The sequence below is a fragment of the Talpa europaea genome (genome assembly GCF_964194135.1).
Source record: "Talpa europaea genome assembly, chromosome: 13".
NCBI classification, from domain to species: Eukaryota; Metazoa; Chordata; class Mammalia; order Eulipotyphla; family Talpidae; genus Talpa; species Talpa europaea.
Window position 1 is genome coordinate 10,872,919 of NC_140080.1, and position 23,442 is coordinate 10,896,360.

The 23,442-nt window shown below is 38.8% G+C and overlaps 1 protein-coding gene across 2 annotated transcripts in view; it reads right to left on the reverse strand.

Moving 5' to 3' along the window:
- Nucleotides 1-3,864: 3,864 nt before the first annotated feature.
- The window catches only part of PRSS12 (serine protease 12), a gene marked incomplete at both ends in the record, with an annotated part of 48,314 nt that continues 28,736 nt past the window's right edge, over nt 3,865-23,442 (reverse strand). For both annotated transcript variants that reach the window (XM_084252459.1, XM_084252458.1), the window contains 6 exons: nt 3,865-4,172; nt 5,396-5,676; nt 13,121-13,243; nt 13,983-14,061; nt 16,957-17,162; nt 19,987-20,128. In XM_084252459.1, the coding sequence (XP_084108585.1) occupies nt 3,865-4,172; nt 5,396-5,676; nt 13,121-13,243; nt 13,983-14,061; nt 16,957-17,162; nt 19,987-20,128 (1,139 nt within the window). The remainder of the gene's footprint in view (nt 4,173-5,395; nt 5,677-13,120; nt 13,244-13,982; nt 14,062-16,956; nt 17,163-19,986; nt 20,129-23,442) is intronic.

Here is a 23,442-nt window from a genome sequence, read left to right on the forward strand (position 1 = left end):
GAACCCGGGGGCTCGGAACCGGGGGACTCGGAACCGAAGGGGCCCGTAATCAAGGGGTTCGGAACCGGGGGGGTCTGGAACCGGGGGGCCCGGAGCGAGCAGCTGACTCGGGTGAGCGCGGGAAACGCGCGGCCGCCGCTCGTCCGCCAGCCTCGCGCTCCTCAGCCTCCTTCACAACATCGTCGGGGAGGCTGTTAGCACCAAGCGCAGCTGCTTCTAGAAGGTTCGCCCGGAACCAGCCACCAGACGAAGCCTGAGGGCGCGTCGCGGACACCTGCGCCTCAGAAACAGCAATTCCGGCGCAGACGCCGGAGGCCGACACTTAACTCGCCAAGAGCTAAAAGCAGCGCGAGTTCCACAGAAACTGCGCCGCCTGAAGTTTACAACGCTTAGAACTACCGAACCTGGCGTTTCCGTGACAACGGTGACGGCTAAAGGCTCTAGCCTAGCGTCACGGCCAACTACTTCCTCGCTCCGCTCCGCCAGCCCCTAACGCGAGCTGCTTCGGGATTTCCTGGTATCGCGAGACTTCCTGGGCCCTGTTCAGGCGCAGGCGCAGAAAACGGAACCCGCGAGAGCCGCCCACAGCTAGAGGAGTGGGGGCCAGGGGAGAAGCGGAGACATGGGCGGGGCCGTGAAATAGAAGCCGGTGAACGCAAGGGGCGCTATCGAGGCGGGGCTACGAGGACTATTTGCATAAGCCCCGCCCATCTAGGGGGCGTTCCGCGGAAGAGCGTCATCAGCGCTATAAAAGTGCGTGCGCGGCGTTTTTCTTTCTTTTGCATGCGGGGGGCGTGTGTCTGTGGTGGTTCGCGTTGGTGTTTTCTGCGCCAAAACAAATACAAAACCTGCTATAGGACTTTTTGATTTGGCAAAAATGCAAATGACTCAGACGTCTTGGGCTGCCACATGGCGCTCAGCTTTTGAAACCCCTGGGTGGGACGGCCAGGGCCGACTTAGCGCGTTAGGCCGTCGGCGGCCACGTGCTGCCCTGGGCGCTGAGCCCGCGAGCGCGATGGGCCCCGGGCCTTCGGGGTGAGCTAACACGCTGCCAGGAACGCCGAGGAAGAGTGTCCTTCCGCCTTCCCTCTGCGCCGCCATAGTTGTATGGTCACGCGTCCTGATGGCCGCCGTTGAAGCCCGTTGGTGAGTAACGCCCGGCGTTGTGCATGTTGTCGCTTCTGCCGTTGTGGATCTCCATGTGTCTTTGGGACCTGTCAGCTGTGGCAGTCTCCCTTCCTAGCCATGGAAGAGCATATTCTTGTTTATTGGCAAAGCTGTCACCATTTAATTGGTATCAGATTCTGACTTGCACAAGTAACAGTTGATTACTCTTAAAAATGGGGAGGGTGCGGCGTTCCTGGGCAGATATCTAAACATTGTTGCAATGTTTTTAGGAAGCCGAGTTCCGATGGGTGATGGAAATTAAAACAAGGTATGTTCCCTTTTGTTTGTATTTTGGAGTTAATCTGAAAGCGCTAGCTCTAAGGAATTGGAAGGCCAAAATTAAATTGGCCCGTTTCTGGCGTTTTTTGTAATTTGAAAGCGTCAGCTGAGGCTGAGATTAACTGATTAAGTCGCCTCATCTCGCTGTGTGTTGAGTACACAAACACGAGTTTATGGATTGGTTTTCTTCCCTTGCAGACAAGAATTCTGAAGTGATATGGGTGACGTCTTGATCAGTATCCTGCATACAGTACCTGTGATTTTAAATCTCACCAGGGGAATGAGTGACTACTGATGTTCTGAAGACTACTCTGGCTGTATTTTAAATACATATGTCTAAATAAACTGCTATTTAAATAGTAGTTCATTGTTATAATTGTAAAATGGTATTTGGTGTACCTTCACTCAGTAAATACAAGTAACAGCAAACATTACCTTGGAATTCCAGTATTGTAAGGGTATTTTCAGCATTTGGGGAAACTAAAACATGTCAACCCTAGAAAAAATTGCTCGTTGTCATATCATATCATATATGAAAGATTAAAGCAACAATACTAGGTGAAAAGCTATGTGCTTTATTTACACAAATATGCAACAAACACTTGCATATAGTAAAAGTCACAGTTACCAAGAAATTAGCTATAACTTGTTACAAAGTATTCCAAATCAAGCTTGAACAAACTGATAACTTTGTCTGCCAGCCTAGCTCAGTTGAATTTCAATATAAATGTTGCTTCCTCCAGCACTGTAGTTATAAGGGCAGCCTGTGAGGGGTTTCTGCAGATTTTCTCACCTGTATTGCACATTCTTCCCAAGCCCTTGTGCAAGCTACATTAGATGCAGCTCAATCATTACATTATGTGACACTTAAACATTTTCCCTCTATCAAAATCTTGAGCTTTTTAGAAGTTTTAATGTAATCCTACTTAAATAACATTACATTTTTGCAAAGTTGTAAACTATAAAGCACCATTAGGTAAGCACCAGTTAACTTTTTTTTTTTTAAACAAAGCTGAGGATTTACAAAAATGACATGATTTGATGCAAAAGGTCCAGTCCATTGTTATGAGCAACTTGAGGGGGAGACTATTTAAGCCACTCAATGCTAAAGTTAACATTAAACTTTATGGTTTTTTGTCATTACATCTACCTCTTGCATATAACAAGAGTTTTCTTAGGATTTCAGGGAGGATTCATTGGCAGTCATGTCTAAAAATTATTTAGGTGTCTCGAGGGACATACCTCATACTTGAGTACAGATTATGTACTGCTGCCAAGGATAGATTTCAGGATGTGTAATAAGCAGCTTTCTCTTGCCCTTTGGTAAGTAGAGGAGAAACTTCAGGGTGTGGGCTGGTAACCATTGTCAGCATCAGGACTTCTTTCTGCAGTTGCCTTTCAAAATCAGCTGTCTCAACTGGCTTCTAGACCTGTTTTCCTAAAATTTTCAGTCCTTTGTAAATTGAGGTGCACAGTGAACTTACGCAGTATTTAGTACAGTAAGTTGGTTGAATACTTGTGTGGAGCCTTCACCTAACTGGCATGGAAAGCATTTTTTTTTTATAACAGTATACCCCTGTCAGGTTCTATAAGGTAACAGTCTTGGGGAATCTGCAGTTTTGACCAATTACTAGAAAGTTGCAGTAGGTGGCACTCTCATCATATCCAGAAGACTTGTAAGGTTAGAAGCAAGAACAGGAGATAGAAAAGTGGATATATTGACTTGTGCAACCAATAACTTGAAGGCATTCTTTGTTAGCAGGAATTGCAAGTTTTGCTTGTAACATACCTGGAGCTAGAATCTATTTTTTGTCATAGTTGCCATAGTGCTTGGTATGATGGCTTCTCGGGAATAATTGTGATTGGACATATATCCCTGTGGCTTGATCCTGTTCCAGTTGAGATTTATGATGAATATTCCTTTACCATTTTGGCCTTGGATTTCCTTACTTGACAGGGCTTACCCAGATAGAAACACGTATTCTTATTTTTTTAAGAACTCCCACTACTTGAGTATAGTAAGGGTGCTTTTTTATCTAAAATGTGAATCCATGTATCAATTCAATTACAAGGCATTCTCAATCAAAATGTAAAAATGGCCTTTTTCTCAATATTCGATAATCTCGAGAATGCTCAGAAACAGGCAAAAGAGATCAATGTAGCTTAAATGAGAATAAAGAATTTAATCACCAGTAAAACTGCTTTGGGCAGGCAACAATGGTAACTGAATGTAATCAGAATCACACTGAGGTATCTAGCCAAAAATGTTCACATCACAAATCTCAAAAGCAGCAAAGGGGAGGGAAACATAATTACAATATAAACATAAAAGTCCTCACTTGTTGAGTGAATTTTAGCCTGAAATCTTTCCAACAGGTATTTCGATAGTGTGTTTTCTCTTGAGTTTTTCAGGAAGAATCAGAGTTGGGTGACACTTTTTATCCAAGGTACAAAAGCTGAGACTTTTGTATAAACACCTGGTGAATCCTTGACTCCACAACCGTACCCCCAGGAGGTCACCCCATACACAACCCAGTTCTGGCCTGGCCTTTCGCACATGAGTGGTCCTCCGCTGTCGCCCTGGCAGCTGTCCACGCGTTTGTGGTCCTGGAGATTTCCAGCACACAGCATCCTCCTTGTAAACCGGCCTTTATAACGTTCTTCACAAAACCTCTTGGGAAGTAAGGGAATGGCAGCTTGTTGAAGAGTTCTTGAATAGGCTCGTCCTACTCAGACCAAATAATCTAAATTAGATTCCAATTAAAGGGTTCACAGAAAAGAGCTACACTGAACGGTTTACGGAACACTGAGTCATCTTGAAAATAAACTCTATGATGACATGAGTAAAGTTTAAATGAGTAATAACTGAATTATACGTAACGTCATTAGCTGCCTTTTCTAATCTTGGCTCTTCTCACTATCCTTCACTAATGTCTTTCTCACCACTGTATTCTGTGGGAGTAATTGAGTAACACTTAAGTACTTGGCTATGAAGTTAACTAAAAAGCATATTTATGCAAGCTTTAGTACTGCAATCCCATCGAAAAGCTGAGGATGCATTCATGCTGGCTTTGCAGTGACATACCCATTCCTCTAAGGTTACTCTACTTAATGGGAGAATTACAAAGAATAATTACACATAAGCACATAAGGTAGCAATCACTGTTGTAAACAGTAATACAGTATTTCATAAGGATAATTGAGAAACAAAGCATTCCTTATGTAGACAGGCTTAGTTTTCACCACTTGATGTTACCACTCTAGTAAGATCATTCACTCTTTGTTTAGTGGCTAATATGTTTACTACATGTTCCATGACGTCTTTTTCTTGGCTTTAAATTCCACCATTATTTTCTGATCCTATTGATTCAACTGGAATCATCAGTCTATGGCAAAATATTCTGTAAAATACGCTTCATCGGTCATTTCTATTACTGCAGATGTATCCAAAAGATGATTGAATCTTCTTTCCTACGGAGGTGTTCATAATTCTGACAGATTAGACTATAGCTTTCTCAGAGACTATTGGCACCCTGGTCAGCACAGTATACTAAGACCATTTTCTGGTCTCTTGTAAAGGGAACACCTAACTCAAGTGAGTGCTAGCTCTATGGTTTCCAACACCATGCTGAGCAAGCACCAGCTGGCATCCATGGATTGAACTCTAGTAAGACTACACAAAGCCTTGTTCCCTTATGAAAAATAAGCTTAAACTGAATAATAGACTTTGGGGGGTTCAGAGATGGGGAAAACGGGAAGGAGACACTGAGGAGAAACTGGAATGGATGGAGTCCCTTCAGTTAATCCTCAGCAGCTCTGCTCTGTCTGATCTGAACAGGAATTCTCCAAGAGTTGGGGCTTCATGCAAAGAAAGAAATAATCAAACACTGAGCCCTTTAGACTGGAGAAATGTGCAGACACATTTGTTCCTTTGTATTGTTTGCATTACCTGTGTCTCCCCATCCCGTGATGTAACAATTAGAGGCTGTTTTCTGTGGCCTCTCCCTCTGGAGGGGCAAACAGGCAGGCAAGACATGGCTGCTGAACCTCGTACACTGCTCTTCTGGTCCCTGCAGTCTCACCAGGGCGATGTCGTAGTCGCTGCTGTTCGGTCGGTACACCGGGTGAATCACGACCTGCTGAACTCCAATTTCTTCCTCATATTCCTCCGGCACCTGAGTATGATAATCCCCAACTCGAACAATATAGTTCTTAGTGCTGTTACCATACCTGAGAGGCAGAGAGACTAATGAGAGGCTTGTCTTACATGCTGAAATGAGTCGGCAGGTTAATTCTTCAGTAGGTTAATAGAGACACTGCAGACAATAGGGTTGTCAGTTTGTTACAAATCATTGGCTCCTTTTTAAATTTAACCTTTCCATTTCTCTGACCCCACTGGTCTCAGTTCTATACTCAAAACCCATCACTTCCTTTCTTCATTTCAGTATTTAATCCAGATTACATTTGCTTTCTGAAAAAGCAAATGTGAAAGAAGTGTGGAAAATAAGGAGCTAATCATTAACCTGTCATCAAGTGAAAAATAAACAAATAGTGTAGGGCAAAATTACTGTCATCGCTGCGCTGCCTTCATTTTTCTTTTTAATACCACTTTCAAGCAGACTATCTCATTTACTATTTATTATGTGTTTTATTCTCTATCTCCCCTGCTTGAATAAAAGGCATTCAAGGACATCAATATCTGTTGTGTTCACTGAAGAATCTTAAATACCTAGAACAATGAGGCCCTGTTAAGTAGGAATGTAGCTTATGTTTGTTGATTGAGTGAGTGAACAAATGTACATTTTTATGTCTTCAGTTAAAATAGAAACACAATACTTATTAGATTGATAGCTGTTGGTCTGTTTATCAGCCAACATACACCTTGATTCTGGAGTAGTTTCTCAGCCTCAGCCCTGTTGACAGCTGGAGCCAGATTGTTGTGAGGGTCTGTGGAGCTGTCCTGTGCATTGTTGGAGGTTTAGAGGCATCCCGAGATTCTATTCATTGGATGCCAGGAACACACATGCAAACACAGACACACACACACACACCCTCGTTACTACAAACAAAAATGTCTCCAGACATTGCTAAATGTCCCCTATTGTGCAAATTGTCCTCAATTGACATCCACTGACATAAAACACATGCACCAACACCCTGCTGGCCACTACTTCTAATCTCCCAATGAAGATAAGAGCACCTTGCTCATCCCCTTGACTATTTCCTGTAACAATTTTAATGACTTAATTTCCAACCTTTCCATTTTATTTCCCTAAGTCCTCACCTGAAAATACTACACATTTCATTTCTGAATCCTGATGTCAAGCAGTTCACTTTTTACCACCACCTATCTTCACAGTTTTACAGCTCTACAATCCTTCAACCCATTTTGACTTCAAACCTTTGACCCTACTCATTTTTTTTTCCCATTTCAATCTAACTGCTACAACTTCTTCTTACAAGTCTTGGATTCACAATCGCTCTTTTGCAAAAAATTAATCTTTCTTTTCTCTGGTGAAACTGTAATTCTGGATTTATCAACTCACCACCGACTTTGTGCTAGTATTTCGCTGCTGGAATAGAAAAACATACATTTTACAACAATCACCCTAATTTTCCCCCTCCTGTATGATAACAACATCACAAAAGTTTCTATTTCATAAAAATAAATCCCCAAAGAGATTTAATGTTATGGTTCATGCCGGATGTATGCCCCAATTACCTGTACCACTTTTAAAAATACAAATGTCCAGGACACACAGAGTTTCATAATTAATAAAATAAATGGGACCTCCCTTGTGGTGCAGTGGGTTGAGCACAGTGCTGTGAAGCTGTCCGCAGCCTCTACAGCGTGGGTTCGATTCCTGGCTGGCCAGGGAGATTCCCACTTGGCCTGGCAGACCTCTCCTGCCTCTCCCGCTGCTCCCCTCAGCAATGCTTTCGGTCTGTTGCCTGCTCTGCTCCCCACTCTGTCTCTGGGGAATCCTCTCACCCTCCCACGCCTGTACCCCAGCTATTGTATAAATAAAAAAAAAATTTTAAAAATTGATAAAATAAAAAATAAATTACATGAATAGGGCTGATGTAGAACCATAGGTGATTCAATTTCACAGACTTGAGAATCACCTACCCAAAAGCTCCAAAAGGCATGAGTATACTGCCTTTCCATGCCTGGAATTTCACTGGGTGAAGTAGGAAGCATTCTAATGAGTAGTAATCAATAGCTAAAGGAAAAGTCAAACACATTCCATACATATGCCATGTTCTCAGATCAAATTATTTGGGTACACACCACAGTTAGTATTCTCATCAATCAGGAGTTGATATTAAACTGAGAATAAAATATTTTTAAAAATAAAATATTTCCCTGACAAGAAGAAAAAGAGCAGCATTCTCTTCAAAAGAAAGGTCTTTAGTAGCACCTCTTTTTTAAAGTTGTCTCAGCGAAACCTAAGCAGTGGTTCCCACATACCTCTCACTCCAGTTATTCTTAAAATAGACTTTATACCTGGAACCTGAAGAGCATCTGACACAAGACTCGATTAGTTTCCAGTCAAAGTATTGGAAATACTCTCCTGTCACCTCACATGGCATGGTAGACCTTTCCTCCTGCGCCCGCTGCTCCCCTCAGCAGTGTATTTCGTCAGTCTGTCTGTTTTGCTCCCTGCTCTGGCTCTGGTGAATTGTGTCACCCTCCCACGCTTCTGACTGTACCCAGTGCTTATATAAATAAATAAATCTTTAGAAAAAAAAAGATAATGTTGTACACCAGCTTGTGCACATCTGCTACTGCTAGAATCTGTTTTTCTCTGTTGTTTGGATGAAATTCAAAAAGGGCCTGACTGAATTGCTTCTAAGTGGTTGACTGAAGCAGCTTATATAAATGGTTCTATTTGCTTAGGAAAAAATGACCTTCCTTGTAGAAGCTTGCAGTGTCTACACACATACACACACACACACACACACACACACACACACACATGAGGAATTAAGAACTGCTTTGGGCATGACTGATAGGTTTATATATATCAACAAGACCATATTCTTTTTTTTTGTTTGTTTTTATTCCCCATTCAAGACCATATTCTTATGAACTCTACCACACACTAGGTCATGACAGAGTATATGTTAAGCACCTCAAATACTGTATTCTTCAAAAGCAAATGCCACTAGTCTGTGGCTCATCTAACTATAAAGACCTAAACATTTCTAACTCAGAGCTATAATCTTTGACAATTTTCTGCTACTCTGGCATTTCTAGGCAAAAAATCAAAAAGATAAAATCGGGTAAAGCTATATTCATGAACAAATTCAATTTGCAGTAGATTTACAAAAATAAGGCAGTACTTGTTGCAAGTACATTTTTTCCTCCAAAATGGTATCTGTTATCAGAATAAGCAATTAAAAGGAATTGGTTTAATTCTCAGGAATTTTTCTCTCAATTATACTGCTGCACCACCATAGGGAGAGGGTCATTTTTTGGTACCTGTGGTTGTCATTTAGAATAGAAAATAGCAAAAGCCAGAAATTTATTGTGCAAGATTCACAAGGCAAGTACAAAAAAAAGCTTGATTTATTTAAGTTTCCACTTCAAACTGCCAACAGGATGCTGCACTCCAAAGTCTGCATTGTATTAACACTGGGAAAAATATAAAAAATAAAATTGAAGACCTTTAAATGGTGATTCACAACTGCCTTGGTTATCTGTATTAGAATGGCAGCAGATTACTCTGAACCTCATAGTATGTGAAAACTATGGGCAAATTAGAGTTGTACACTAGCGGTCTGTCAGCCTTCCAGTCAAATTCCCTTATCATGTACAGAAGGCTGCATATGAAGTGAGGGTAGATGAGGATGGTGGATCTGGATCTGAAGTTAACTGCATCCTGGTCTCTCCTGCCAACGTCATCATTTCTAGATTATTCTGATAGGGGGGTTATATTGGGTTGTCAGAAAACACATGCCATATTTTTTCTATGTTTTCTACACAAAAATGAGTCATGACTTTTCTGACAACCCAATATAAAGATAACTATTCAATGAAGATAAAACAAACAAGCAAAAAACTGTCATCCCATAGAAGAAAATAACACAGATGGCAATAGCAATCTATTGTTATTCAGCAGTGACGGCTCAAAAGCACTGGCCTTTATCATCACTGCAAGTATTAGGCACCAATGAAGGTCCAGTGAACATACATTGTACATGCCTAAGTAGCAGAAATACAAACAGAAAGATTTCCCACCAAAAATGACATTGAGGTCCCCAACCAATAGACTCTAAATTAGGCTCCCATGACATCCAAAAGGCAGGCAGCCTTTCAGAGTCTGACCACAATGCTTCTGCACTACAATCTCAACAATTCCAGGGGAAATCTATTTTTGCAAACTTCCGAGTCTCTGATGATTAAGGGACAGTTGTTTTAAACCAAAGTCCCTGAACCTAGAAAAAAAAAAAAAAGCCGGGTGCTTGTTCTAATCAGGGGTACCTGTCCCTATGCATTTCAAAAGCCTTACTGCAATAAAGATGTGAGTTATAGAATCGTGAGGCACATCAAAACAGGAAGTCTATGAAACTGGATATAGGTTACAGACCAAGTCAAATAGATGCACAACACATTTACAAAACAACCTTCACCCTTTTCACATTAGTAGAGTTTGGCATTCAACCCAAAGCACACCAAAACGCTGCATATCATAATCTGCTCCTCTGCTTTTTAATCAATTGCCTTTCCCTTATGCTGTGCAGATAATGGGAAGAAATCCAAAATGACATATGGAAAAAGTTATCTGTTGACCTCAGGTGAAAATGCCACCATCCTCTAAAGAATCCAATGCCCTTAAGTACATCCATTCTCTGGCAACTGAGCCCCACTTTCATCCTGCAACAATCATTTAAGATTATCGACTCTGTGCCAAGTAATATACTAGACACTTGGCTTATAAACACAAAGGAGTTGATTACTGACTTTAAGCAATAATCTAGCAGGACCAGGCCAAAAGAGGAATAATGGCATGTAAACAAATAAATCCAACATCTAAGTAAAAAAAAAAAAAAAAAAAGAAAAAAAGTAAGACCTTTCAGAGAACCCAACAGTTTGATCAAAGTTTTCTACTTTAAGTGGAATGTGGAATTTGTGGAGGAATCTCCCTCCTTTAATACCTTTAAGCCTTGAACTTTTCAGACTATAAATTTAAGCAGAGACTTGAAAGATAGAGTCTTAAATATGATGAGAACAATCTTTAAGGACCAAGTGAATGAATCGCCTAAGCTCTGAGCCCCAGGGCCAGATCTCTGCAGTTTCTTCCCTCAGTCTTCTCCATAGGTGAGTAGAATAAAATCATCTTGAGTTCCTGAGTTTTGCCAATAATAATCTTTAAGTCCATGTTTTTCAACTCCAACAGCCCAAGTCTGTTTGGAATTTTACACTTTATCAACTACTTACACATACTTCTCTGTGGAACGTCACTGCCTTCATCTTACAAATGGAAAAACTGAGGCCCCTAGACGTTCAGTAATTTCCGCAAGTTAAACAATAAACCATCGGAGGAGCTAGAATTGTAATCCTGGTTGGAAGGGCAGGTCTACCCTTCCTCTTACACAGCACCAAGCATTGATTCCTATCATAGAACCCCTGCCTGCTCGCCCTCCTTTTCTTTCTACCTTATAACCTATCCCCCTCCAGTTCCTACCATACTGGAGCTTAATCACTGAAAAACAAGACCAATTTCAGTCATCGCAGAAAAAAGGCTATAAGCATATTACCAAAGATCTGCTCATGTAGCTTAAAGTTCATTCACAGACCCCTAGATTAATCAATGGAATTGATCCTCTCTACCTATCCCATACATCCCCAAATGGCTCATCTCCTAAAACTACTCTTTGATCAGATTTCAAGCCTCAATATCATTTAATGGGTTCCTACCACCTAGTAAATGAAGAGACACTCACTCCCCTCACACCCCAGACCTTCCTGCTTCTCTCTAGTGAGTCTACTACACAAATTCCAGATCGCTACTCTAGTGGATAGCTGCCATCCCTCCAGTACAGCTGGCTCCATTTTCCCCTCTCTGCTCTAAATCAGACATCCTCTACCCCCAGCTCCACTTATAAAAGAATCCAGTCTCTCTGAACAGACCTCACGACAGAACTCATTCTTCCTCCCACACACAGGCCATTTCACCTTTCAGCAGCCCTACAGCCCTACAGTTAAAGAAATAAACATAACACAAAGAACCTCTTCCTTGTGTTAAAATGAAAATCACTCCATCTTTCATTAACACCCATGATACTGAAGCCACAGATAATGCACCAGTGGGACTCCACATGCTGTCACCTGGCTGCTTGTCTTCCTGAGTGTATCACATTCCTGCCACACCCAAAATGCAGCACAGTTCTCTCTGCTGGAGAGTGACAGTGCTTTTTGTCCCCAACAATAGCTAAGCACAAGAAAACAGAATAGCCAGGCTCTTCGCTGCTTTGTCTGAACAGTGCTCTGTCAGTGCTGCCCAACACTTGCTAACTTCATGGGCAATCACATATTAAGTGGAAGGATGCCACTGCCTGTGAGGTCTTTTTTACTTGTGCTGCATTTAAGCCATATTTCCTGGAACTGAAGGCGGCATTTTACATCGTCCTTATTCCATGTTACTTGCCAGAATCATCCCATCGAGATTTTTGGTCATTGTGGATTCTATTTTCCAACACATTATTTGTCTTCCCGATCCCCAAGGATCCAAAAATGTGATGAACTTGCCATCAGTGTCCTTTTCCAATGAAATGATTCACATGTTGAATAGGCCAAGGATAAGTATCCCATCAAACCTACTGCATTCTTCTCCATCATCATTCTTCAAACATACAGACCACATTTTTATTCTCTCCACTCAGTAAATGGATCTGCACCTTTAATGTACATCAGATTCTTCTGAGAGACTTGGCAAGAATGCAGACTCCTGGGTCTCACCTCCACAGATTTCAGTAGATATGGAATAGAGACCCAGAGACCGGATTCTTAACAAAGCTAAATGCATCTAATATTGTGGTGAAAAGTCCACAAGTTAAACACAGTGCCCTAAGTCCTTTTTTTCTTCCTTCATCAGATCATATTTACAATATCAATGTTTCTCTCCTCTGGGATCTTGTAGCTACAGAAAATTCTCACGATAGCATGGTTCATGTCTGGTTCTGCACTGTATCTCCAGTGATCTAACATCCTTAGGAACACTAGGAGCAGAGCAATTTTTTGTTGTTATATAATCTTCATTGTCTATCACTCCTGTCATACACAAATGCATTAAACCCGCTGCTCTACAGGTGAACCCTCAAACTCCATTATTATGCCAGAAATGTCAAAGGCTATGTAAAACATAGGCGTATATCTTCTGTTGCACCATGAACATGAAAGATTAGATAAGAGGAAGTGAACAGAGATACATGAGAACCTGGCATATGACAGAGTTGACATAAATCAGTGGTGTTTTATAAACATGGAATGCTCAATAAAAGTGCTGGGGAAACTATCCATAAATAAAAGTAATTTGATCCCTTCCTTGTGCCATATACCATATACAAAAATAAACAGTAATCAGATTAAAAACATAAATATAGAAAAAATGTTTTAGAACTGGCAAGTGAAAGGCAAGCAGAGTTGTCTGGAAGAATGGGCACATACCTCTTGAAGCAGTGCGCCGCTGTGAGGACCCAGCAGCTGCTCAGAAGCGTGGCCCCACAAAGGAGCCTGCCATCTCCATGGGAAGACTTCAGCCGGAGGGACACTTGCCAAGGCCAGCCACCCCTGGGAAGAAAGGGCGGCACACAGCCACGTCATTAAAGACAGAAAAGACAGAAAAGCCAAGACAAGCACTCATTAAAATAATGACACAGAGGCTTCTGGGTGAAGAAATAGGAGCATAAAAGAGACCCCAGGACACAAAACCCCTCCTAGGTGCAAAGTGGTGCCCCTCCACCCTGGAGCTGACATGCTGGAGAATTACATACAGGCATTTATAAGCACCCCCTCTCTTAGACATTCTTAGAAGGAAGTTGAGGTTTCTTTATATTTCATGATTTCAAATGTGTTTTCTCTCCTTCTCCCACCTCACTGAAGCAGCCTGAAGTATTTAGTAAGCAGAGTGCAGGTTTTCCAATAGAAAATTAAAGAAACAATAAAATTCTATTGAGTCAAGTCTGAAACAAACATATTCTAAACTAAGTGAATCCTTGTAGTGACACATTTTTTTTCAAGTCTTCTGTCAGCTATTTTGTTTCTCCATATAGCTTCTCTGCAACACATCTGTCATATAAATCAGGGGTGATAATAGAAGAACCAAGTCTATAAAAAGTGAGTGAGTGAAGGTCAAAGAACAGTGAATTTATCAATGTAATCTGTATTTAACTCCAAAATATCTTTTATTAGAGAACAATGGGAATAAAACAAATCCCTTAAGCAACAGTAGAAAATCCCCACTTTTTAAATCTGTATGACTATCAAATAATTCTGTAACATGGACTCTCTCTTCTGAAGAACCCTTTACCTTAAGGAATTTTTTCCACCAATGATCCGCTTCTGCCGCCGGTGCAGTAATCTCAAACCACAAACCGAGGAAAGGGCCTCTGAAGCAGAAATAGCTCATTAACTAAACTGTCATACCGCTGGGAGAGGGATAAAGACACAAGTGACAACCCCCCCCCCCCGTGGCTTCCTCCTCTATTTTAAGATGCCTTTTCTCTTCAAATTATAGGATATTTTTTCCTCTAATAAAAATAAAAAGTTGTTTTCTCATTTAATCAAGGTAATAAAATTTGCAAGCCGGCAGGGAAGTTTATGGGGTTTCCCACATTCAGCTCTGAAGGGGCTCCACAGGTTGCAAGATGGCTTGACCCTGTCCAGCATATCATTCCGTAAGTGCCTACACCTTGTCCCCTCCTGACTGATTACAGAGGTCATCTTGGTGTTCAGTAGCATTAAACAAGATGAGAGATCTGCCAATGCAGCAATAGTTTAAATTACTTGCTTTTCACATACTACAGCTACATATATAGCTATACATACTATAGCTATGTATACAACAGTAACTCTGCGGAGCAAAGTCAGTTAACAGGATGGACTTCTGATCTGAAGTTACATGAATTCATATTTAATATTAATCTACAGAAGGCGTGTGCAAAGCCAACGTAAGCATCAAACTGTATTTAAGGGCATAGAGTCATTTCCCTAAGGTAACAGACTTCTGTTAACAGAGCATAAAAAAGAAGAGTCAAATTTAAAAAATACAAGAAAGCTGGTGTACAAAAGAAGGATAAATATAACAAGGTATAGACTGTTTTCCAAAATCATAAGGAAGTGGCATTTTATTGGGATATTTCGTTTTATTTATTAAGAAGATGTAAATAAGTGTAGATATGCACTGGTTTTTTCTCTGTGAAAAGACAGAAGGGGGGGGTGGATTTGTGACAAGAATATGAAACCTTGCCAGTACTCATGGTCTCTGATAACAATCAGGTAGCCGAGAGCCCAGTAGGGAATCAGCACTTGTTATTTCTTGATGGAGAAAGAGGATTTGCATTGTGTAGCAAGCTGATTAATTTGCCAAATGACCTCAGAGGTACATTGTCAAACTTGAGCCTCATTTGTTAGGACATGAGTCCTCTAGATGACACTACAAATTATAGAAAATTATAAAGCACAAGTTTTCAATAATGTTCCAAGTCAGGTCAATGTACATAATGCCAAGACAAGGGATGATGTAATACTAAGCAAGCCGAACTTAAAGCTTACATCATTCTGGGGCGTAGCACCGGATTGCAAGAAAGTAAAGTCTATTTCAAGCCATAAAATACACTGTCATAACAAGATTAAAGAACAGAATTAATTTCATTTATGAAAGGATCTCAGCACATGACCAATAACCAATGGTTTGAATTCTAATTACTTTATGAAGTAAGCAGTTATTAAGCCTCAACAAAAGGCAAGCAAGTCAGATGCTGTCATCTAGCTGGTCTAAAATGAAATGTTTTAACTTGAGGAATGGTAGCACTAAAACCATGGAAATATATCAGAATAAGTCTTATTACAGCTGTAGAAATGCATAACAATAAATGTGCTAACAATGAGGAAATAAAACATTTTATAATTATTGAAGTTTTATGTTTTTCTACTGCTTAAGTTGACATACTTCAAAGAACTTTACATTCAATTTGTAACTGCAGTTTAAATTATTGAAATTTATTCAATTTATACAAATTAAGTTGTAATCAATATTTAGGAAAAATTGGTTTAGCAAAGTATCCTTCTAACTAAATATAATAATTTATGTTAAATAACACAGATAATAAATCCACAACATATATAATAGAACAACATAGACAAAACATGAGGATTATAAAGTGTTCTACATACACAAAAGCCCCTCAAAAATGAAAAATAATAACATCAAATTTATTTGTTTGCATTATTTCTATTAAAAGTTATTAAAAGATGTTATAAAAAGTGCATGCACCAGTGTAAATGCATGTGCTTGTAAGAAAATCCTGTGTACCAAAATTGTGAACTTATAATTCACACAAACAGGTGATTGTTCCTTTTGTAAAATATAACCACACTTTTCTCCAAAATAGCTAGTTTTTCTCCTCATTTATTTAAAACAGTACTGATATCATGAAGAACTCAGAGCTTTCAAGAACTCTTCTATTTACTTACCTACAAGACATCTATTATCCTATATTTTACAAACTATATTATACTAAGTATACTAAGAAATTACTTCTCATTTTCCAGACGCTTTTAAATTTCAAAGGATAAAATGTTCAAAAGATAATTGTCACTTTTGCGATTAATTAAAAAGAATTTCCCAGGGCTTCCCTGGTGGCGCAGTGGGCTGAATGCAGCACAATGAAGTTTGTCCGCAGCCTCTGCAGCGCAGGGTCAATTCCCGGCCAGCCAGGGAGCTACCCACATGGCACAGCAGACTTCTCCTATCTCACCCGCTGCTTCCCTCAGCAATGTTTTTGGTCTGTCAGCCTTTTCTGTTCCCCACACTGTCTCTGGTGAATCCTCTCACCCTTCTGTGCCTCTGGCTTATATCCCAGTTCTTGTATAAATAAATAAATCTTAAAAAAAAAAAGAATTTCCCTGTTGTTTAAAATATTATTAAGACTAGAAGTGCCTTTTTGTGACTTTTCCTTTCCTCCTTTTCATGAAAGAATGAATTTTCAAGGACATCAAATTGTCAAATTTTGTTTTATATTAAAATTGACTGAGACTATAGAAAAGGGGTCACCCCAGAGATTACAAAGCCTTTTAAATCTACCTCTTCCCCTGAACCCTGCTATCCCTGTAAGCCCACTCATGCAAGTTCATCCAGAACCCCTGATTCTAAATACTAGCACAAGGAAAATGAATTCTATAATTCTTGTGGAAGAGAACTCTTTGTTACAGTAGTATTGTTTACAGAAACAAACTGTGCATTGGAGGTATTTCCCTGTTTAGGGACGCAAAAGAACACCTACCTTTATGACTGTTAGCGGATGCTTTCTTGCTTACATAGTCACAAATAACTCCTGCATCTTCACTGTGACGGCAGTTGTGTCTTCCAATATCTTGTTTGATACAGTCAGCCAGGGACCTCTCATTTCCTGTGCATTTCACATTATCCACGTGTATGGGTCCTTTTCCTTCCCCAAAATAAGCCATGGTTCTTGCTCTGGCAGGACCCCTGGAAACACAGCATTCTTGAGGGTGTGGGGAATCAATCACACATGTGAATAAATCATAACATATACTCTCATTCAATTGTATGTTGTAACTTTTATATATTAAAATCAGCATCTATACGTACTAAAAGATCATTTATTTCTTGATTCTGTCAAAAAAAAAAGAAAAGCTTCAGAGAGGTGTAACTACACCCTCTTTGTTATCATACCCCAGAGCTTTTGTATCATATCAGTTGCCTTTAATTTAGCTTCTGTTCAGCAAGTCACATTTATTGGCACATCCAAGAATCCTGACAGTCTTAAACCTTAGTTTTAAGCAGGAAATCTCAAAATCTTATTTCCCCTTACAGAGAATAATGCTCTCTTCAAATTGGTATATTTCCAAGAAAATTAAGATATTAATAAATAATTACCTAGGGAACTAAGAACAAATTTTTTGCCTCACTTAGAAGTATGAAAGTATAATTTTGAACATAGAAAGAGAAAACCAGGAATCATGAATAGATGGCAGGATTATTTTTGGTATGGTACTTTTTTTTAATAACACAACACTTTTCAAAAAATTCACACTAAAGCTTTCATGAAAGATTTCAAACTAACATTCAAAACTCAATACTTGAACAATTAGTTACATTATTATGAAAGATAAAAATGTTAATGTTTGAATCACAGGAAGTTTTTTCTTATAACCTCAGGTGAAGGAAAGATTTATTAATAAATCTTTAAGATAACAAATCAAGACAAAGATGGTATAGCTTAATTAAAACATTATTAATTTCAACAAAAATTTAAATTAAAAATGCTACTTTACTGAAAACCACCCTAAGGAGAGTGAAAAGATAAAACTTTAAAGTTGATGGATATATTTGCAATAGATATCTACAAATATATTTGTTGGTATAGAGTATATATGGGGGAAAGATCCCCTACCCTAGTCTCATGTCTATTTATAAATTACATAGATGTTCTTTTTTTTACTTGAGATAATGTTGGTTTACAACACTTAATGATTTAGGGGTATTGGTTCCCACCTCTTCAGACTACATGTTCTTTTATGAAATCGCATTTCCCATTAGTGGAAAATTATAATAAAACATTCAAATATATTTAAATTGATCAAATATCTAAATGCTTCTCATTTAAAAACTATTTCATGGCAAATTACAGATTGTGCACTAGAAGATAATTATCCAATTTGCTGTAATAACTTTAACTTACTGATTCACTTCTTAAAAGACTATTCAAAAAGCAATTACAATGTGAGATATTTGGATGCTCTTCTTGATAACTGTTACAGGAATATTAATGAATATTATTGAAAATTGCTACAAACTAAGCTTATCATCTAAGATAAAATGTAAAGTGGGTTAAATAAAGATAATCAGAAGCAATAAAAAATGTAGAAATTAAATTTCACAAATATGCTTAGGAACTCTTTTTCCCCTTAAACATGATTTACCATACAATTCAAGCATCAAATTTGATATTTCCCTTTATATTTACAATGGTAATACTAGAATTCCTGGATCATCCATACCAAAAAATAAAAGTATGGCCAAAATCCATTTCAAACAGGAATATACTCTGATGGCTGATTTTTGGATAAGGCATTTCATTGAAAATGTAAAAAATATTTTATTTTCTTTACAAATGGAGGGTGGCGTGTTAAACATGTATTGAGCAAAGAAAACTTAAATCATTGACTGACTTCACTGAGTCATTTAATGTGGCCTCTTCCTACTGGCCCATATTTTGAAAGGTGAAAATTTCTATTATAAAGAGTGGACCTACTGACAACAGAGCAACTGGAGTGGCATGAGGTCCAAAACTAAACAGCAAATTGAAGTATAGAGTACCTGAATAATCTAAAAGAAAGCTTTAGAAAAAACATCTGCACTACTATTAAGATAAAAATACTTTTAAAAATAAAAATGATATTCTGCATAGGAATAACAATTAATTTATCAATATTTATGGTATGCAAACAGATAATTCAGGACATATTTTAAAATGCAAACCACTATTAGCTAAAATTTGATAACTCTCTAAACTGTAATATGGGCTATGTATTTGCAGTTCCCAAATCAATACTTACAGAAATTGTGTGCAGACATGCACACAGCCTCAAAAAATTTGAGGTACCTCACTGAGGTCTCACAAGGAGATGATAGGTTTTTTCATTTCAGCTCTCAAATTGTAAACAAGTATCCTTTCCCAGCTAGTTAGGGCTACATTTTTTATACTATTACTCATGCCCCAATAAAGATTATCTAACATGTAGATTGTCTCCATAAGGCAACAGTGAGATTATCAGCAACAATGCAAATAAATAAATAAATGACACAAACTTTACTGCAAAAGGACAACTGTTTGCAGGTATGAGAACTAAAAGAGGAGAGAAAAAGATTCCTTGGTTCGACCTCAGTTCCAGCAGCAATGACTCACCACTTGCTAATTCAGTGTTCAGAGTGACTTTATAGAGCATAACCACTGTGAATAAAGAACCACCTAAACCACAACGAAAAAGCTAATACATTTGGCTGACAGAAGCAGTATTATGAACAGTCAAGAATATGAAACTATTTCATCATTAAATAAAGACTTCGTTACTTTGAGACATGTACATTCCTTGAGAGAAGAAAGAAAAATGTAAATAGATGCTATTTAGTATTATTTATAATTCTGAATGAAATCAGCACGCTGTCAGTATTTTCAATGGGATGATGTAGTTAATTTCAGGTAAGAAAAAATTCATTAGGACAAGTCTGAAAAAGACAAAAGAAATATTCATCAAGTAACCATCCCAAATAATCAGGTTTGCCTTACTTGTAGCCAAGCTGTCGACAGATTACGGCTGCATCTTTATCAGTCCACCCATCATCACAAATTGTTCCCCACTGGCCATTGATAAAAACCTCCACTCGTCCTTCTTTCTTATTTTCTCCATCCATCAGTCTGATAGGAAAACCTAAATCGTGATTCACAAGTACGAGAAAAGCCAAAACAAGCAAACTGAAGCAGGCAAAACAAGCATTACTAAAGCATGAGAGACTCTGAAAAATACAATTTGTTTTTAAAATCAGTTGGCCAGTGACAGAGAAAGAATGTCACTAAAAAAACTGTATCCAATTTTGCAATCTCTTTGGAAGTTCATTCACATTGCTCAACTTTGCACTGGCAGCATTGGAAACAGTGCCTGACACAGGGAGGACATGCAATAACTGGTTGTTCCCAGACTGACTCACTGGCTGAATGAATGAACAAATGAATGAATGAATAGTAAAACAGGGAATGATTTTATTACCACTAACATCTACATAGCAAAAGAGATAAACTTAGGGTTGCTTTGTTTCATGTCTTTTCATTTATCCTTGGACACAGCTAGAAATGTATACCCCCAGTTACGATTTCTAGGAAGGGATAAATGGATACCCCCTTGGCATACATGGATATATATAATGCCAGAGGAGTGGGGGAAACAGGAAGACAATTAACAGAGACAATTTCCATCTCAGGCTTCCTATTTACTCTCCGTTACAAAGGAAGAGCTTAAGTCATAAAAGTTGCTAAGATGTAAAAAGTTGAGAAACTGTTCTGTAGCAAACTGAGGTTTACCGAAATCATGCAAAAGAAGTGATCTGCAGCATTTCACACACCTCTATGACACAGAGTGTCATCTGGTTGAGAGCCCTCAGGTGGCTCACATACTGTCGCAGTTTGAACTGTAAGGTCATTAGAGTGGGTCATAATCCAAAACGACTGATGTCCAAATGAAAAGGGAAAAGGTGAACAAAGAGATACAGGAGATACATGGAAGAAAGACAATGTGAAGGGACGTATAGGGAGAAGACAGCCATCTCCCAGCCAAGGAGGGAGACTTGAAACAAATTCTTCCCTCAAAGCCCTCAAAAGGACCACCTTGGGGCATCCTGATTCTGGACTCCTAGCCTCACAGCTGTGAGACAGTAAATATCTGTTTTTAAGCTACCAAAGCGTAGTACTTTGTTATAGCAGCCCAAACAAACTGATGTACATACTTTGATTACCTAATTACGAGAAGGGTCTCCAGCTTCGGGGCCCGTAGGATTTATTGAGGGACTGCAATGAAGCTAGGGAAATTACCAGAACCAATGAGGTAGACTAAGGAGCTATCACCTACTATGTTTAAACCAACATATGAAGCTACCAAATCAACGCGTTAACTAGAAGACAGTATCACGGGCAGGATGCTGACATCCTACTTTGATTCCTGTAATCCACTTTTATTTCTCCATCCTTTGTTGACTCGGTAGTTTCTATCTCTGATAATACTCACTTTGTGAGACAGACAGTATGGTAGAATCAATACAAAAAAAGTCAAAATCTACGAATGCTTATTGAGTGCCTGCTCTATGCAAAGCTTACTACCAGCCAGAAAACGTGGGGCTTTAGTTATGTCATAAAACCCAGTACCTTTGAAAATTTACATTTTTAATTAATGTACCTGATATGTAGGGGTTCCTTTTAAGAGAAGTACAGTCCAGAAATGATCCTCAAAAAAAAAAAACCTCAAATAGATGAAATAATGCATACAATATGTCCAACCCTAATTTTAGTCATTCATTTAACAAAATCACTGGATTTTGAATACCTTTGAGGAGAAATTGGGTGACAAAGGCCATTCTATCAATGTCACCTCCCCTTTTTGTAATGGTAGTAATAATATGCACATTTTATTTCTAAAATCTTAAATGAATAAAATACCTGAGAAACTAAAAAGTTTTATGGGTATAGACTATCTTTAATTAAAATAGCTCAATCTTTGATTTTCAGTAGAGCTTTATTTTAATTTTCCTACAGTATTACACTAATACTTACAGAAAATAATATTTTTCTGGAAGAAAGAGAAAATTTAGTATAAATATCAGAAGTCAAAGTTTATGCTGTAAAATTAACTAAAAGACAACTTCATTATAAAGAAATCTCTGCTAGGATTTAATACTCTGAACTTTAGAATTAATACAATATTAAAATGAGAAGTCTACTTACTATCTTACAGATTTCTCCCAATCCACATAGGCTTTAATTGTATTCTTTTTTTTTAAGATTTATTTCTTTATGCATACAAGAATTGGGATGCAGGCCAGAGATGCAGGAGGTGAGAGAATTCGCCAGGGACAGAGTGAAGAACAGAACAGGCAGATTGAAATACACAGCTGAGGGGAGTAGTGGGTGAGACAGGAGAGGTCTGCTGTGGCATGTGGATTGCTCTCTGGCGGGGGATCGAACCCTTGCTGCGGTGGCTGCGGATAGCTTCATAGTGCTGTGCTTTTTTTTTTTTTTAAATGTTTTTGGTTTTTTTTTAAGATTTATATATTTATTTATTTATTTATATAAGCACTGGGTATAGGCAGAAGTGTGGGAGGGTGAGAGAATTCACCAGAGTCAGAGCAGGATGCAGAGCAGGCAGAAGGACCGAAGTACACTGCTGAGGGGAGCAGCGGGCGGCAGGAGAGGTCTGCGCGCCATGTGGAACCCTCCTGCGGTGGCTGGGGAGCAGCCGGGGATCGAACCGGCGCTGCAGAGGCTGCGGGCAGCTTCGCAACCCAGCGCTCAACCGCTGCACCACCGGGGAGGCCTGTGCTGTTCTTTTTTAACCCCTTGTGCCACTAGTGAAACTGTTTAATTGCATTCTTTTTTTTCATAATTTTATTTATTTTTTATTAATTTTTAAAATTTTTTTACATGACTATTCATTTTTAAACAATATTTTCTTCCTCTCACCCCCGCAGGAGTAGTCCCCATAGAGCTTCCTTCACCATTGTATTTTTATTTACCCAAAACAGTGCTTTTGAGAATTTCACTCATCATTGTCCCAAGTATAGAATAAAGTCTTTCTAATTTCAGGGACAGTTTCATTCACATTTAAAATTAAGATTCACAGAACACCCTTCAAATTTGAAAACATTAATAACCCAGTGAATCATCATTCTAGTGCCAAAGAAGTAAAAAAACTCAATTGTTTTTAAAATACTATTATTTATATCATTATTCTACAATCTCCTTTCCTGAACTCCTCTTTTACATTTCAGTCCTGTTTGACACATGGGAAAGTCATCATCTGTCAGGATGAATAAATGGACATATGATCCCATTCCAGAAGAATATTTGGCTCAGGCATAATGTTCTTCAGACAAATTAATAGACATTGCCTAAATTAGGACCAAAGAGACCCATAATAATGATCACATATTTTATTAAAATTATCACCCTCAGCTTTTCAAATTTTTACAAAATATATCT